At 33.8% G+C, this 18,611-nt stretch overlaps 1 protein-coding gene across 3 annotated transcripts in view; it reads right to left on the bottom strand.

Annotated features, from left to right (window-relative positions):
* Nucleotides 1–18,611, bottom strand: part of Trpgamma (Transient receptor potential cation channel gamma) — a 249,720-nt gene that overhangs the window by 101,101 nt on the left and 130,008 nt on the right. For all 3 annotated transcript variants that reach the window (XR_013007620.1, XM_076417087.1, XM_076417086.1), the window contains exons 5-6: nucleotides 11,982–12,124; nucleotides 2,661–2,822 (exon numbers count right to left, since the gene is read on the bottom strand). Coding sequence is in view for 2 of the 3 variants with exons in the window: in XM_076417087.1 (XP_076273202.1) it covers nucleotides 2,661–2,822; nucleotides 11,982–12,124 (305 nt within the window). In the remaining variant the exon portion in view is untranslated. The remainder of the gene's footprint in view (nucleotides 1–2,660; nucleotides 2,823–11,981; nucleotides 12,125–18,611) is intronic.

The following is an 18,611-nucleotide window of genomic DNA, read 5'->3' as shown; positions in this document are numbered from 1 at the left end:
GCCCCATTGCTTTGTTCAACTATACGTTTTTTTTTTGCAACAATTTGTTGTTCAATTGAAAAAGTTCCAGCTACCATTTTGATTATCTATAACTTTGCTTAAAGAAACGATAAGTTTGGTTTCAATAAAAAGTTTACTTATCATTGAAAAATTATATCGGCTAAATGGTGACCGCGATTCGTTATACAACTTTCAGCTGTTTCTAAGGCAATTTTCATGACATCCTGCAACAACTGAGGCTGAATCTCTTCCATTTCGTGACGAATATTATATTTAAGATGTTGAATCGTTTGGGGTTTAGTCACATAAACATTTGAATTTAAAAAACCCCATAAGAAAAAGTCTGGTGCTGTTAAATCCGGAGATCAAACTGGCCATGCATGAAAACGATAAATTGTGGTTTCGTGAGATACTGGACGATTAGGATATTTTTGACGTAATTTCCTCTGAGTGGTAATAATGAAATGATTATTTTCTATAAATATTACCACTATTTCTGCTCGTTCTTGTGGCGTATATTTATATATAACAAAATCTGGACGTCTACACAACACCATTGTTAAAGCGAAACTGAGCTAAAGGTCATATAACCAAGATGGCATGTAATCAAAATAGTAGCAGAACTTTTGCCCTACCTATTACAGTAACAGTTTTATTCGATTTTTGGCTGGTAATATACTAACAGCACTATAAAATTTTATGGCCATTAATACTCTTCAGTGTTAATGTGGATAGTGCTCATGAATTAACACATGACCTTTTGCGCTTAGGATTTTCATAATATATCCGTTTTTCTTTACCAGTTACAACAAGTTATAGAAAACTCTTAGTTTTATCTGGGAAGCAATGATATGGCAATGTACAAACGATATGAGATGGCATTTTCAGTCAATTGTGTGGTAGACATTTCTCCTTATATTGGATATCTCTTAATGCATGAAAACGTCTGCAACTAGTTATTAAATGATGTTTATTGACTATTTGGACAGAAATTGATTCACGCGTTGTAAGATGGCTCGTCGTTATTATTTAAAACACTTTTCTATCCATAAATATAGCTTTTTCGATTTATTTTCATTTCAGTTGTTCAAAAAAACATTCCTTCTCTTTTGCATCCAATAGAGAATTTTCAGAGATAGCTCACTCTAAATTTTAAGTAAATCAGTTTAGTGAAACTTGAGGTATTATGGCAACTGTCTCGAAAAAAGTACTTTTGAGAAAAATGGATTTAAAGTTTCGTTTTGGAAACCACGTCACTAAAACAGCTATATCACCGAAAGATATTTAAAATTTAAAATTAGTTTTTAGCCCACAGTATCAGCAAGCAAATATCTTATATTGAAACCAATATAAAGAAGTGGAAACAGATTTGGAACCTCAATAATTAAACCATTTCCTTTTTTGCATCGATGTTTGTCAAGAGAAATTTATTTGATCTTGCCATTGTTAATTTTTTTATGTTCCAGGGTCACTGAAACCTCAGAAGCTTCAATTAAGGCGCCATAACACAGTTTAGTCAGCCATAATAAATGAACTGGCTTTTTTATATAACCATATAAAGAACCTTACGCTCCATAAATTTTTATGTCCGCTTTATACATTTCCAGAGTCCTATTCATACCTCAGAAATCTTTATTTATTTTATTTCTAATAGAGGAGACAGTCGACAATCTGATGGAAAAAAGACATTGTGCTGTGGAAGAACAGCGTTATTCTGATGTGTGGGTAACACACGAGTTAACTGTAAATAGACAAATCATAAAAATAAATAATCTGCACAAGCAATTCTTGGAAAATCGAGGAGAGAAAAACCTTGAAAATTTCAATCCTATTTTGATGTTAGTTGAGATTACAAAAACCCAATTTTGATATTCTCTAATACATGGCTTTCGCATAGACAAGTTGCTTGAAGGTACGTATGAATAATGACAGCAAAAGTTATTGTGCTTATCGTATAAAAGGAATTAAACAACACAGGCTCATTTAATGATGGTCAGTGATCAAATCCATGCCTGTGACTGATTTGGCTAGCTTATTTTCGTTTCGTTAGTTCAGTCTGGCTTTGACATTCAAAAAATTCTAATCTAAATAAAATATTTGAACGAAAATGTTATCAAATATAATTTATTTTAACATTATAGTTTATCTAAAAACTACAGTTAATTATACAGCCACAATTATAGGTTATAGGTTAGGGATATAACCACTTATCACTATTCTTTCCAAGAATATTGCTTACGTCTGGCAACCGCGCGACTATGACAGGCTCATTCGTTTACGTGTTCAAACTAATCAGAGAGCATTATGTCTCTTTTTAACTAGAATAAAATGAGAAGGAAAATATTCTATGATACTAAAATGAATTTTCAAACTGCTGCAGGCAATACATTAAGCATCTTGATGACGCATGTACAAAAAAACTTATGTATATATATATATATATATATATATATATATATATATATATATATATATATATATATATATGTATAGCGCTAAAGATGTTAGTTTCTGCGATAAAACAAACCTACTGAATTTCGACCCCATATGACCATGTCGACAAAAACGCCTTAACACGATTCATATTCACACATCCATCCAATTATCCATCCCCTCGTCTTCCGGCCAGACCGGAAGCCGAAAGGGTGGACGATTTTTACCTTCTCAGTTCCCAGGAGAGTTCGAACGCCGTCAATATCGGGTCCTTTGACGACAGGGCAATGAGGGACGGGGATGCCAGTGCCCTGTACGCGTTGATTCTCGACCTGGAGTGTCGTAGAGAGTCCTCCAGTCTGGAGGTGACGCACTCGTCGCATCCGCACCTGGAACGAAGTTTCCTTTCAATTAGCCGGTTCGATGAGGAACGTTCATTACGGTTTGTTTGAGTTGAAACGCTAACGTATATATCGATGTTTGACAGTGAGAGAGCAAAGCGTTGGCATTTTTTAAATTAACCGCAAAAATAGCATCGTATCGACTGAAATAGTAGTTTGATTGTTTTGTTTAAACGTTAATATAAACGTTTTGGTTTCACAGGAAATGTTTTGCATAATAACAAGTTAATTACAAAGTCCCTGGCCTGATACATAGATGGCTCTACTAGAATTAGATCCATATGTTTTTAGTTAGCCCTAACCCTCAAAAGATGTATACATTTGACAGCTGTCGGATCATTAGTTTGTGAATTATAACATTTTGAGTGAAGCAACTTTTGTTATTGTGAAAAAAATGTATAAAAAGGAATTTCGCGTGTTGATAAAATATTGCTTTTTGAAGGGAAAAAATACAGTTGAAGCAAAAACTTGGCTTGATGCCGAGATTACGGACACTGTCCCAGAAAAATCAACCATTAAGGATTGGTATGCTAAGTTTAGACGTGGTGAAATGAGCATCGAAAACGGTGAACGCAGTGGACGCCCAAAAGAGGTTGTTACCGACGAAAACATTTAAAAAATCCACAAAATGATTTTGAATGACCGTAAATTGAAATTGAATGAAATTGCAGACACTCAAAGATATCAACTGAACGTGTACATCATATCATTCACGAATATTTAAGTATGAGAAAGCTTTGTGCAAAGCGGGTGTCGCGAGAGCTCACTTTTGATCAAAAACAACGACAAGTTGATGATTCGGAGAAGTGTTTGAAGATGATCAACCATAATAAAACCGAGTTTTTGCGTCGATATGTGAAATGGATGAAACATGGCTGCATTATTTCACATCGAAGTCCAATCGATAGCCATCCAAATGGAGTGCACACGATGAACTCGCTCCAAAGCGTGGGAAAACCCAAGAATCGGCTGCCAAGGTTATGGCGTCTGTATTTTGGGATGCGCATGAAATAATTTTCATTGACTACCTTGAAAAAGAAACGACCATCAACGGCGACTATTACATAGCGCTATTGGACGTGTGAAGAACGAAATGGGCCGCATTTGAAGAAAAAGAAAGTACTGTTTCACCAAGACAATTCACCGTGTCACAAGTCAGTGAAAATGATAGCAAAAATCCATGAATTAGGTTTCGAATTGCTTTCTCATCCACTGTATTCTCCAGAACTAGTCCAGAACTATTTAAGGGAAATATGTTGAATAAAAAGAACTAATTTTGCCAAAACAAAAATGTGTTTTACTATGATAGGCCGTGGACTTTTCAATTGACCTGTTAGAGTTAGTAAATAATTGATCCCAATACACATTATTGACAATAAACATAACACACCTACACCACTTTGTGGTTCAAAAGTTATTGTATATACAAGAAAATAAACTAAAACGTGTTTTAGATTTTTTGATCCATTTTCATTTTAATTTTTAACTGATTTGGAGAAAATATCCATCCAGTACGGAGTAGTGTACATGAACATTTTTCCAATAGCAATTACGCTAATCTGCCCGAAACGTTTAGAGCTAAACGACTTCCAGCGCCAACAATTCACGGTAACTGTTAAGATCTCGACTCTCATTTGTTATCCATTGTTCGAAGGCCGTGCATGTTATGGAATTTTACCCCAGAGACTGGATGCATGGCTAAATTTGAAAATTATACGTCACCAGAGCGAAACGCTGCTATTGCACCAGCGAGAGTTCGAGCAGAAAATCATCGTAAAACATTGTGACGGTTTTAGCCTAATTTCTCTAAATATTGCGAGACAAAATGTACATGTTACTCTGTAAATATAATTTGATACGATGTAAATTGGATGTTTTTCTTGTTATTAGTATGTTGTAAGTAATTTTCCTAAATTAAATGAATATTATCAAATATGTGTGATGACAATTAACAAAACTCAGTTCAGTCAGCAAGGATTTAGGCTTTCATTTAGCAAATGTATTTTTTTTATTATTATTAAACATTTCTAAAAATTGTAAATAAAATAAATTATTACAAAGAAAACTAAAGGGGTTTCATCAACTAATATTAGTTAATTTGTGTAACCAGTCAATTGAAAAGTCCCCGGCCTAACAGAGTAAAACACATTTTTTAACAAAATTAATTTTTTTTATTCAGCATAATTCCCTTCAACGGTCATCATACACTGATTATAGCGACCCTACAACTTTTCGATACCATTTTTTTAGTACGATTTGTCCTTTGCTTCAAAATGCGCCACAGTTTCGGCGATCACCTTCCCATTCGACGAAAATTTCTTCCCAGTGACCATTCTATAGAGATCTGACAACAGGAAATAATCGCTGGGGGTCAGATTTGGAGAATACGGTGGATGAGCAAAAAGCAATATTTTATCAACACGCGAAATTCCTTTTTACCATTTTTTTTTTCACAATAACAAAAGTTGCTTCACTCGAGATGCTATAATTCACAAACTAATGATCCGACGGCTGTCAAATGTATACACGCATCTTCTGAGGGTTAGGGCTAACTAAAAAATATATGGATTTAATCCTAATAGCTCCATCTATGTGTCAGGCTGGGGATTTTCCAAATGCCCTGTTATATTCGAAAAACTTAAAAAATGAAATTACTTTGTTTTCCACGCATTATATTAAGTATTGAACATAATTACGAATTACATCTTATAGGTAGGATTATTAGTACTGAATAATGAATAAAGAATATATGAAAATATGAAAAAGACCAAGTCTCCGAAAATTCCACAAAATTACTGAACGACCCAGTATATTAATATTATTAATCAATACTACTTTAAGCTTGCTCTTCATCAGTTCCTCTAATATCGTAGACCCGAGACATATTATCGTTTAATATGATATTATAATATAGCGAAATAATCTTCTTAAGATCTATCGATATTCTGTCCCGTGACGTGTTTAACCGTCGATATCACCTATCCTATTTGTCTCGTAATATCTGCTGTAAAAAACGTCTCCTTTAATTGATTGGATAAACAGTACCACGCCCTTCACTTTCTCCATCCACTGTATCGACGATAACGATTCTAATTAGGAAGATAACGTAATAAAATGTTGTTTGCGTTTGATGTGATGACAATAAATTGCGCCATTGTCGTCGAGGATATGCTCCTAAGTTTTTTTATTTTCCGATTCCTTTTTCCAGGTACGTAAATATTTAAAAACAGCAGACTAATTGACTTGAATATCTATAAAAACAATTGTTATGAAGCTGTTTACTTTAGTTTTTATGTTTAGTTTGTTTTATTTACATTAAAACACAAGCAAGGCGAGTATGGGATTAATACTGATAAGAGGTCAATTGAAAAGTCCCCCGGCCTGACACATAGAAGGTGCTACTAGGATTAAATCTATATCAGCGATATGAGCGAGCTCACTTTTGTCAAAAACAACGACAAGTTGATGATTCGCAGCAGTATTTGAAGATGATCAAGCGTAATAAACCCGGGTTTTTGCGCCGATATGCGACAATGTATGAAACATGGCTCCATCATTTCACGCTGAAGTCCAATCGACAGTCATTCGAGTGGACTGCATACGATGAACCCGCTCCAAAGCGTGGGAAAACGCAACAGTCGGCTGGCAAGGTTATGGCGTCTGTATTTTGGGATGCCCATCGAGTAGTTTTCATTGACTACATTGAAAAAGCAAGGACCATCAACAGCGACTATTACATAGCGTTATTGGACCGTTTGAAGGACGAAATTGCCGAAAACTGGCCGCATTTGAAGAAAAAAAGCTTGCTTTATTCCTAACTTGATGTTTCTAATTTAACCAATCACCGAGAAGTATTCTGAGGTGCTTAGGTAATTCTGCTTGAGCAATCAAGTATCCCCCAAGTGACAAAATTTGGTTTTTGTCATTTCGCAGCAACACCAAATTAACATGGACCGATTTATTACGAATTACTCATTTTTATGTTCCTTCATCTTGTATTGGGACTTTTCTGATCTATCTACCCTGTTTGAGAGAATTTTAAGTTTTGTCGAGTTCAAGTCTTAATCGTTGCACAGCTGGAATATTATTTGGCCGAAGTTCTTTGGAATTTCCTTCTGGTATACTACACACCTTTTATGTTTGCTCACTTTGTTTATGAATACTTTATTTTATTTATATATTCACAAGCAATATAACCAATATAACTATTTGTTTTACTTATATTTTTATATAATTGTTAGATGACTTGGTAAACTTATCATCTACATATAACTAGAGAATATTTTTCCACAGTAGTGGTCAATAAGATCTACAAATGGACTTGGGACTGCAAAATACAACTTAATCGCTCATGTTAATTCTGCTTTGCGGCGAAATGATAAAAACCTAGTTATATCACTTGACAGATGCCCGATTCCTGAGACAGAATCAATTAAATACCTAGAAATACAAGTCGATATAGACATACAAAAAGCGGAGAAGATTAGACGGAAAGTCGAGTAACTGTACTGGTGAGTCGTGAGATTCTCTCAACTTGACCTAAACTCAAAGATACTGGTTTATCAGTCAATCATAAAGCCAATTTAGACCCATGGGGTACAAATATGGCGTTGCACTAAGACATCAAACCAAGCAGTAATCCAAGGAACCCAAAACAAAGCCCTACAAGTTATTACCAATACTTATCGCTGCGTAACCAATGAAGAGGTGTAGGATGACCTTGGAATCAAATGAATTCAAGAAGTGATACAAGATTTGGCCTTAAAACATGAAATAAAGTTGCAAAATCACAGCAATATGGAAGCAATACAGCTACTGGAAAACACGTAGGATATCAGAAGATCGAAGAGAACCAAACCACATGAATTTGTTTAGTGTATAAGTATATTCTTAACTTTAGCTTAACTAAACTGAAATAGGCGAAATCGAGGAAATATTTTGTTTATTATATTGTTAATAGATATTTAGGCTGTCTTTTTAACTTGTTGATTTTATTATAATAATAGCACAAATGTAATTTAGATATATATCATACGTTTTAGTTTTTTGTTGCTGTTCTTTATAATATTACTTCTTAGTGTTTTATGCATACTGGCGTGTATCATATGATTTAACTCTGTCAATTATCCCTTTCATAATTTTCGTAATAACACTGTAAAAATAATTATAACTTGCCACAATACATTTTTGTGTTGAACAAGTAAGTAAATTAACAGGCACAGATTTTCAGCTGTCCCGCTATGTTTTGAGTATGAGGCAACAAAAATATAGAAACCTTAATACATCTTATTTAAATTGATAGCACTTTAAAATATATAATAAAGGGGAAAGAGCTATAGACAATTTTGATTATATTTGCCACGAGATATGTTATGTTTCCAATTAGATTGCAGCCATTTTTAGCTTTTTAATATTGTATAATATTTGTATTTATATAGAATTTTATATTAATAAATGGTTCGGAAAAACTACGTTTTGGTTTTATTTGAAATTTAATTGGTCAGTAGTATGTGACGTCAGAGTTTAGTCACGTGATGCGTATGAAATTGCCGACCAATAAAATGCTGTGTTAATAAAATATTTTCATTACAGCTGCCTGTAGTGGTAATTTAAGCTAACCAATGAAATTCAGCGACTGGAGTATCTGAATTTGTTTGAGAGTTAAAGATCCATAAATTCAATAATTTAAAAAAAAACAACGGTTTAATGTTAGCCATGTATTATCATTACATACTAGACACAACATTTAGAAGAAAAAACCACAGCCAAGGAGTGAACGAACCTCCGAATCTGTTAAAATTGATCGCTCAAAAGCGAGAACCAATTCGATAAACGCACAAAAAACTCGTCGTCTATTGTTGCGTTATCTCTACTAATTAAAATCGTTATTTCCGATAAAGTCGTGGCGAAAATGGAGGGCGTGAAACTGTTTATTTAATCAATTAGGAATTTTTACATCAGATAATACGAAATAAATGCCATTGGGAACGTTGTCGAGCAGCTAGAAACGTCGACGGAAACCCATTCGTTTATATTAATAAGTTCGTTCGTACGTCCCGAGTATTATATACGTTTGATATTGGTTTTTACGAGATGGGAGTCCTGAGAATTAGCTTTACATTTAAGTGTATCGGGCTCTAATATTTTTCAAATTTTTCAGCGTTTTATATCGAGTTTTCCTGGTATATTTTTTAAAAATCTTTTTAGGATTATAGCTAGGACTGCAAAAATGAACTGTTATATGATTCAAATATATACATAATATATACATATATATATACAAAAATATGATACACTTTTAATGTAAATATTCGGTTATAAAATTTACTGTTGGTTGAATTTTTGCGTTTCTTTTCTGATGACTTACAACTTTTGATAAAATGTATCGAGCTCTAATATTTCTTTAATGTTTCCGAATTTTATATAAAATTTTTTATTTTCCTGAGAATATAGGTAGAACTGCAAATATGAACTGTTAAATATTTATTGGATAATTTAAATGGTAATGAAATAAGTTCAATTAATTTTTGATTCGGAAGTGGGTTTGTGGAGTTTTCTTTAATAAACTGTAAGTGACTATTTATAGTGAAAAAGTTCTGGACGAAAGTGAACAAAATACTTTTACATGCTTCCCTTTGAATCAAAACAGAGCCGTGTTTAACTGTAGAAATCAAGCAATCCGGTTTGTAGGCTCACTATTCCTCTTCATCGATAATGTTTTCTATATACTGTTATTACTGTGGATACTATAGCTCCTGAAACGTTAAACAATTGAGCTGTTTTCATCACAGATGTTCCTGCTAACCGAGATGATTACAGAACCAAGCATGACATATACAAGGCTTAGCATTTAAACTAAGCAATACATAGGAGTCGCATTATTTACAGGGAACCAGTGTTTCCAATAAGCAACAGGATGACTATATTACATGATGTTCATATTATTTTATCTAACTTTATATTCGGCCCCTGAATTACATTTTCTCACAATTTGTAATGATATGATTGACCCTTAATACAAAAATTCGATAATTAAATTTACTGTTGCCTAATCTGCAGCAATTATATTCTGGTGACTGGCAATCTTTGATTATTTGATAGAAACACATTAAATGAAAACAATAAGCCTACAAATTGAAGATCCGATTGAAGGCTTTGTTGTTTTAGAATTAATTTTTATTTCATCCCTAAAGACAACAAAGATTTTCTTCTTTTACTATGTCTTAAGGTGTAAAAGTGTCTTGTTAATAAGGTCACGGTAGACCATGTATTAAAACTGCAGTGTAAGAAACTAATCAAAGATCTAGTTTAAAAATATATAGGAGAATTTAATACGTTGAAATGTCTAAACACAGATTTTCTAAGGTACTTTATGAAGTATTTGCAAATAATAGCGGATACATTTTTCATTTAACATAAGCACTAAAAGTTAAAGAATAAAATAATATTGATCAATTTTATTCAATTTATACCTTTTTGTGTTTTAGTTACTATCAACTCATGTACAGTCACACTTATTAGCATCGACAAATCGATTGTGGAAAATTTAGGTTATTTGCCTTGTTAGATCCCAGTTAAATTTCTTTAGTTTTTTACAATCTTCCCATTAATTGCATAAAACCGAGCCGCTAATTGCAATTAATTTAAGATAAATAATCCAAACAAAATCGAAGTAAGTCAAACGATTCAGACGTTGGGTTTGGATGTTTGAATGACTGATAAATGTCTTCAATATTTCGTAACGTTTCTGGTTGGTAGTATTTGACTTACATAACGAATTTTTTAATTTTCTACTTTTATTTCTACTAAAACTTAGTAGCAGCCTATATTATAATTATAAAGCAATATTTTTGTGGCTGTCACGGTCATTATTTATTCATGTGCTTTAGTTTTAATCTTCTATTATTCTCTAAATGAATTGCGAAATTTAGTTATAGTAATCTTTGTCACTAGTTCGTCGTAAAGATCTGCAAGTGATGCTAAGATGATGCATTATGATCAGCATTTATAGATCCGTAATTGGTTGAAAGCCCCAGGTCTAACACATACATGGCACTAATTTTATTGCGCATTGGCAGTTGTTACAATTTCATGATATTCTAAGAGTGATACTACCTTTGTTATTTTCAAACAATGGATAAAAAACAATTTCGTGTTTTCATCTTACACTGCTTCTTGATGGGAAAAAACACCGTTCAAACGTAGCAATGGCTTGAATAGTGTTATAAGGACCCCGCACCATCAGAAACAATAATAAAACGATGGCTTGCCGCCTTCAAACGTGATGGTAGAGACACCGATTATACAGCACGCAGTTGACGTCCAAATGAGGTGGTAACACCAGAAAACATAAAAAAATCCACAAAATCGTTTTGAATAATGGAAAAGTGAACTTGCATAAGTTAGAAAACCTCGTAAGAATATTAGAAGAACGTGTCGGTTTTATATTGCATAAGTATTTGTGTAAAGCTCTATTCAAAGTGGGTACCGCGCGAGCTCACTTTTGACCAAAAACGAGAACGTGTTGATGATTCTGATTAGTGTTTCACCATGTTGAAATGTTACAAACCAGAATTTTTGCGGCGATAAGTGACAGTGAATGAAAAATGGATCAATCATTGCAGAATCAAAATGATCGTCATTTGAGTGAGGAGAAACCGATGACAAGCCTATTTTGAGGCAAGCGCTGGAATGATTGTGTGGTTCTTGATGGAGAATACGTTGAGGAATAAGGCTAGCTTCGAACAAAAAAAAAGCGCTTTCCTTGTTACGCTCGGGACTTTTCAGTCAATGTGTCGAAACTGAAATAAAAGTTTTCATAAAGCCACTGCGAAAATTAATTGAAAATGACAGTTCCCGTCGGTTCATACGCTTTAAAATATTCATGCACACGAAATTACGCTTCTATTCGAAATAAATTTATTGGAGATATCCGTTTTTATGGGTCTGGGCACGACCGGAGCTTTCTACTTAAAAAGGGCGCTCCGTTTAAAACGTGATCAATTTAATGAAGAAATTTAATTCACCCGTTTTATATCGACGTAGATTTCGGCGACCATCCAGTCGGTTGGCTCGAGAAAAAAAAACAACCGTCCCAGTACTTTGTACCGGGGTTTAATGGCGTTTATTGATCTGGGATGAACTTACCGTACGTCATGAGGCATCGGTAGGGTGGCGCCCCGATCGAGGAGTATCTTGATTATTTCATAGTTGTCTCGATGTGCCGATAAAATCAGCGGGGTTATGTCGGGGGTGAAAGTGGCAGTATCTGGCGGTAAAGCTTCCCAGCTCTGGAAGAAAAAGGAGCAAAATAAACGCATAGAAATTGTGGACTTTATCTAGTTTACTTTATTAATTTATTGAGAATTAACGCTCGAAATTCTACTGATATTTATTCAAGTTAACTATGTTTCCTTTATAAAAGACACCTATTCATACCTAATCAAAGTAAAGTTGCGCTAAAGCTTGTTCCTATCTAACAATAATTCATTAATATTATTTAAGTTCCCAACATTGATATCGAAATTAAGTTGCAATGTCTTTCAATTAATAAAACTTAACTCTTACCCTCCTGCTCTAAATAACCAAATGCTAATAAATAATAGTGTTCATTCTCACTAATTACTGTTTTAAAATTATTACTGGCTAGCACAAAGGAACATATCTCCCAAAATGCCTATAACTTCTTAAATAATATAAACATCATCCAATATTTTGACACCAACCTCGGTTAAGTGCTGATAATCTAGTATTTTCGGATTTTAAAGCTATATAAAGTTCTAGGTATATAACAGGTCAATTTAAAAGTTACCGGCATAACACATAGATGGCCCTACTAGAATTAAATCCATGAATTTTAGTTAGCGCTAACCCTCAAAAGATGCGTGTATAAACTTGAGATCTGTTGAATTATTAGTTTGCGAAGTATAGCATTTTGAGTGAAGCATCTTTTGTTGTGAAAAAAATTGATAGAAAGGAATTTCGTGTGTTAATAAAATATTGATTTTTAAAGGAAAAAATACAGTTGAAGCTACAACTTGACTTGATGCCGATTTTTCGGACACTGCCCCAGGAAAATCAACAATCAAGGATTGGAATGCTAAGTTTAGACGTGGTGAAATGATCACCGAAGACGGCGAATGGAGTGGACGCCCAAAGAGGTTGTTACCGACGAAAACATTTAAAAAATCTACAAAATGATTTTGAATGACCGTAAATTGAAATTAAATGAAATAGCAGACACTCTAAAGATATCAACTGAACATGTACATCAAATCATTCACGTATATTTGGGTATGAGAAAGCGCTGTGCAAAGTGGGTGCAGCGCAAGCTCACTTTTGACCAAAAACAACGACTATTTCCTGTTCTCAGATCTCAAAAGAACGCTCGTTAAGAATACATTTTTGTCGAATGAAGAGATGATCGTCGAAACTGAGGCCTATTTTGAAGCAAAGAACAAATCGTTGGAGGGTCGCTATAATCAGTATATCACCCTTGAAGGGAATTATGTTGAATAAAAAATTATAATTTTGCCAAAAAATGTGTTTTACTACGGTAGGCCGGTGACATTTCAATTGACGTGTTAATACACTATATGGGAAAACACAATTGTTTCTTTTTATTTAGACAATTATTCCATATTTTTGTGCCAAATCGGTCCAGCCATTCTCGAAATTAACCGAGACTAACTAACACCAATTGATTAATCATCATAATTCTCGTAGAGATAAAACATATAAAGATAAAATAAATACAATTGATCGGTAATATTTTATAAAATAATAATATATATATAACTAAAATTATACTAAGACATAAGATATTTTTAACGGTTTTTTAAACCTCGCGATCTGTAAACAACTCTGATTATAAAAAAGGCGTACATATTGTTCACCAATCAAAACAACGGCTCAACTATGTGGACCGTCAGTCTCGCACATTACGTCTCACTCGCTACGACCGCCGCCCCATCCCTCTGCCCGGTTTCCCGTCGTCCTGTTTGCATATCGTTATCCCGGACAACTCAAACAATCGTTGTCCGTTTAGTGTCACTTTCTATCATCTTCTGCTCCAAATTGGTACAAAACAAACCGCAAACAACGTTCTTATCAGATCCGTTTTCCATTGTCCGTCACGAACGGTAAAATGTTTATTGTTAAGGATATGTGTTCGAACGCAAATGAATCTTTGGACTCGATAGGACTGGGTAATAAATTTAAGCGGCGATGTACAGGCCTGAGTTTAAATATAATTGTATCGATGCCATTTGCCAGAGATCGACATGCTGTTAACGTATCTAGTCGACAAGAAAGTAACTTCGACGTTATTGCCTAAAGAATTTAATTCAGAAACAGTTAACGGATGTGACGTCAAAGAAACTGATGAGCCAAATAAGTTGCACCAACGTGATACAGAAAAGTTAAGTTTGCCTTTGGATAGGTGTTAAACTCAACATTTTCAGTACAAAACAGTGCCCAGAAAAATATAGTGTCAAACAAAAATATTATAACTATAAATACCTTAAGTTCTTCCATATTTTTTCAGAAAGTGATAATAATTTATATTTAATTAGCCAAAATTGACATTAGCATTACCATATTGTAAACTTTACAATAATTATAAGCAAGAAGAGACGAAAAATTAGTCAAAGCTATTTATACCTGCAAAGATATTTCTATAATTATTTTTTATAACTTTTATAGATATACATCATATATTTATATAAGCCGTCTTGTTGAACATGTACTTCTTTATATATACTAATAATTTAGTTCAAATACGATAGAAATACAAGACAAATTTAATAAAAATTATTTCTTACTGAACTGATATTTTGTCATTATTTTCTAGAACTTTCAAATCAATAAAATAAAAAGTAAAGCAACCCTATCTAGCAGCTAATTTAGCTTATGTACTGACACTTTCATTAAGGTATCTTTAATGAATTTCGACAGTGACTTGTTTAATACTTTTCTTGGAAAATAGATGGCAAAAAAATCTCTCCAAATGGGCTGATATGTTCATATCTGGTAAATATGGCGGCATAAAAACATGCCATTATTTTAATGTATATCAAATATTTTTAGAAATACGAGCGAAATTCGAATTTTCAGTAAAAACAACTTTTAGGCATAGTTCTTAAAGTCTTCAGATGTATCTAAAAATTTATATAAAAAGTAACTATCAAATATATAGTACAAGAAACTACGCTATATTAATAAGCTTTTAATTGTACATATGTAATTTTAGAGGTCTATCTTGTTTGGTCTCGGTTATCTGGATTAAAATAAATTATATTCACATATACGTATTTATGTAATAATTGGCCTGATGACACTTTTAATTTTTGGTTAATTTTTTGTTTACTTTTGTATTTGGTTACTGACCCCCTGACTGGGATCATGATCCTTGTCCGATTTTACACTCTTGTCTAGAACAGTCACAAATATTAAACATTGTTTTTTTTTAAACATTATGGATATTTCTATTATAACATTAGATTAACGTAAGAAAAATTTAAGTCGAAATTTTACATATAAAAATTTAACAAAGTTGTTTTTTGGTCACTTGATAATAATGTAAAGGAAAATGCAAGCTGCTCGTGATGTAATATGGATACTCCCCATATATGAAGTAATATCCGCAGATCCTTTTATTTCGTATTCAGAAAGAGATTTTGGTTTATTTTTTCTTGCGATTCGCCTTTAAAACTGTTATTGTTTCGCGTTAAGATTGCCGGGATCGCAAAGGCTCCTCGGACAGGATTTGTTTAGGTTCCGACCGCAAGGTCATTAGAGACAAAGAAAAAGGCAATTCCTGACAATGACGCTCTTTCATCTTTCCATCCGAACGACCTCATTTCATTTCCATCGTTTTACTCCGTCAGTTAATGCTGGAAATATTCGGAATGCTTACTGGAAAGAATCGCGGATTAAGTATTTTAAATCGATATATTGCTGTTCGTTGGTCTCGCTAATAACAGGTCAATTGAAAAGTCCCTGGCCTACCATAGTAAAACACATATTTTTGGCTAAATTAGTTTTTTTTATTCCATATAATTCCCTTCAAGAGTAATACACTGATTATAGCGACCTCTAACTTTTCTATACCATTATTGAAGTATGATTTGACTTTCGCTTCAAAATAGGCTTCACTTTCGGCGATCACCTCTTTATTCGACAAAAATTACTTCCCAGCGAGCATTCTTTTGAGATCTGAAAACAGAAAATAGTCGCTAGGGGGCAGATCTGGAGAATACGGTGGATGAGGAAGCAATTCGAAGCCCAATTCATGGATTTTTGCCATCGTTTTCACTGACTTGTGACACAGTGCATTGTCTTGGTGGAGCAGCACTTTCTGTTTCTTCTAATGCAGTCGTTTTTCGACGATATCGTCCTTCAAACTGTCCAATAACGCTATGTAATAGTCACTGTTAATGGTCCTTCCTTTTCAATGTAGTCAATGAAAATTATTCTATGCGCATCCCAAAATACAGACGCCATAACCTTGCCAGTCGACTGTTGCGTTTTTCCACGCTTTGGAGAGGGTTCATCGTGTGCAGTCCACTCGTATGACTGTCGATTGGACTTCGGAGTGAAATAATGAAACTATGTTTCATCCATTGTCACACGTCGCATTCACACACTGCTCCGAATCATCAACTCGTCCTTGTTTTTGGTCAAAAGTGAGCTCGCGAAGCACCCACTTTGCACAGAGCTTTCTCATACCCAAATATTCATGAATAATATGATGTACACGTTCAATTTATATATTTAGAGTGTCTCCCATTTCATTCAATTTCAATTTACAATAATTCAAAATCATTTTGTGGATATTATAAATGTTTTCGTCGATAACAACCTCTTTTGGGCGTCCACTGCGTTCACCGTCTTCGGTGCTCATTCCACCACGTCTAAACTTAGCATACCAATACTTGATGGTGGATTTTCCTGAAGGAGTATCCGTGAACTCGGCATCGAGCCAAGTGTTTTGCTTCAACTGTAATTTTTCCTTTCAAAAAGCAATATTTTATAAACACGCGAAATTCCTTTTTATCCATTTTTTTCACAATAACAAAAATTGCTACACTCAAAATGCTATAATTCAGAAACTAACGATCCGACAGCTGTAGAATTTATACACGCATCTTCTGAGGAATAGTGCTAACTAAAAAACATATGGCTTTAATTCTAGTGGCGCCATCTATATGTCAGGCCGGGAACATTTCAATTAACCTGTTACTTGAGAACGGCTGTACCGATTGGGCTAATTTCATTTTCAAATATTTGTGAAAGTACAGGTAAGGTTTATACAGTGAGAAAATATTAAATTTTAGTACAGTATCCAATATTTTAAGCCGTCAAAACCGATAGAGTGCCGTCACCGCAATTTTCTGACATCTTTTGATGTACTTGGGCAACAAATTTCTTCCTATCAGACAACAAAAATAATGAGTTTAGAAAATTAACTTTAGGATATTCTATGATTAGCGTCTATATACACAGAATAATTCATTAATACTTATCGACAAAAGCTTTTGAACTATATATTATATATTTATATTAATTATATTAATAAATATATTTGTCTACACATTGTAGTTTGTTTAATTACTTGTGATCCGACTTTAACACTTAATATATACTTCTAACTTTCAGGCATTTACTATTTATTATTATTTTGTCCCATATACAACAAAATGCTACAACACCAAACATACATCAAAAAGTACATACCAATTTCAGAGATATCTGCGAATAACCAAACAGAAACAATCGAAACTCCACTCCTAATATAATATTTACTAGTTACTAAGGGTCTAAAAATAATTTAACAATATAAAATTCGTTATTCGTTAACATAATTTATATTACACCTTTTTCGTTAAGTATTTCCCAAAATATACGTAAAACTTGCCGCTATTTGTATGTAGAGGACAGTTAACCTCCTACAAAAAAAAAACATTCGTCTAGCCATTTTTTAACTTCTTAAATGTTTTATTTTAACTCAGGTGACGATCAATATTATTTTTTCGGATTTTAACTGTTCATAATATACGACACCAACCTTGCAGTCGATAGTTTGGCTTCACACATGATACGTTATAACTCACTGCCACCACATTTATAATACCTCATTTAATTCATCTAGAACTGATCTTCCCATTGCTTGTAATAGTTCACAAATTGGGATTCTGTACACATTCAACTTTTCCGCCAATAGTTTATTTTGTGTGGCATCTTCATCTAAATGTTTTCATCCCACTGGACGTTATTATATCTTGAAGAGTGAGTCACATATTCTCATGGTTGGGCGTGTTTATGTTTCTACCAGCAAATAATGGCTTGTAGCATCACAAAACCGGACTAAAAAAAGTATAAATGTATGTGGCGACCGCCACGACCCTTTAGGCCACCACTAATTCACCACCAGCAAGAACAAAGGATGGCAACGCCGGTGGATTGGTACCATGCAGTTCCAGACGATAAAAGACCATCACGACGACGTCTCGCTCTCTTTTCTTTTCTCTCTCCCCTTGTAATAGTACCACTTCCACAGCGCTACCGTACTTCCTCTACCTAACCTAATATCCTGTCAATTCTCCCGTCGACCACATGTATAATTTAATATTAAAAATAAACAGTATTTCTTCAACCAGTGTTTTTCAGTTCTCGTGCAAATTCCTTCCAAAAATAATAGTGAGTGTTCTGACAAATAATCGCAGCGGCAGCCACACATTTCGACCGACTGACCGACCCGACGAACATTCCTACATG

Source organism: Rhynchophorus ferrugineus, unplaced genomic scaffold, assembly GCF_030347505.1.
Source record: "Rhynchophorus ferrugineus isolate W39M unplaced genomic scaffold, kcgeb_rfMv2 rfM11, whole genome shotgun sequence".
Taxonomy (NCBI): domain Eukaryota; kingdom Metazoa; phylum Arthropoda; class Insecta; order Coleoptera; family Curculionidae; genus Rhynchophorus; species Rhynchophorus ferrugineus.
The sequence above is the reverse complement of the archived record's forward strand: the minus strand, read 5'-3'. Positions and strand labels throughout refer to the sequence as shown.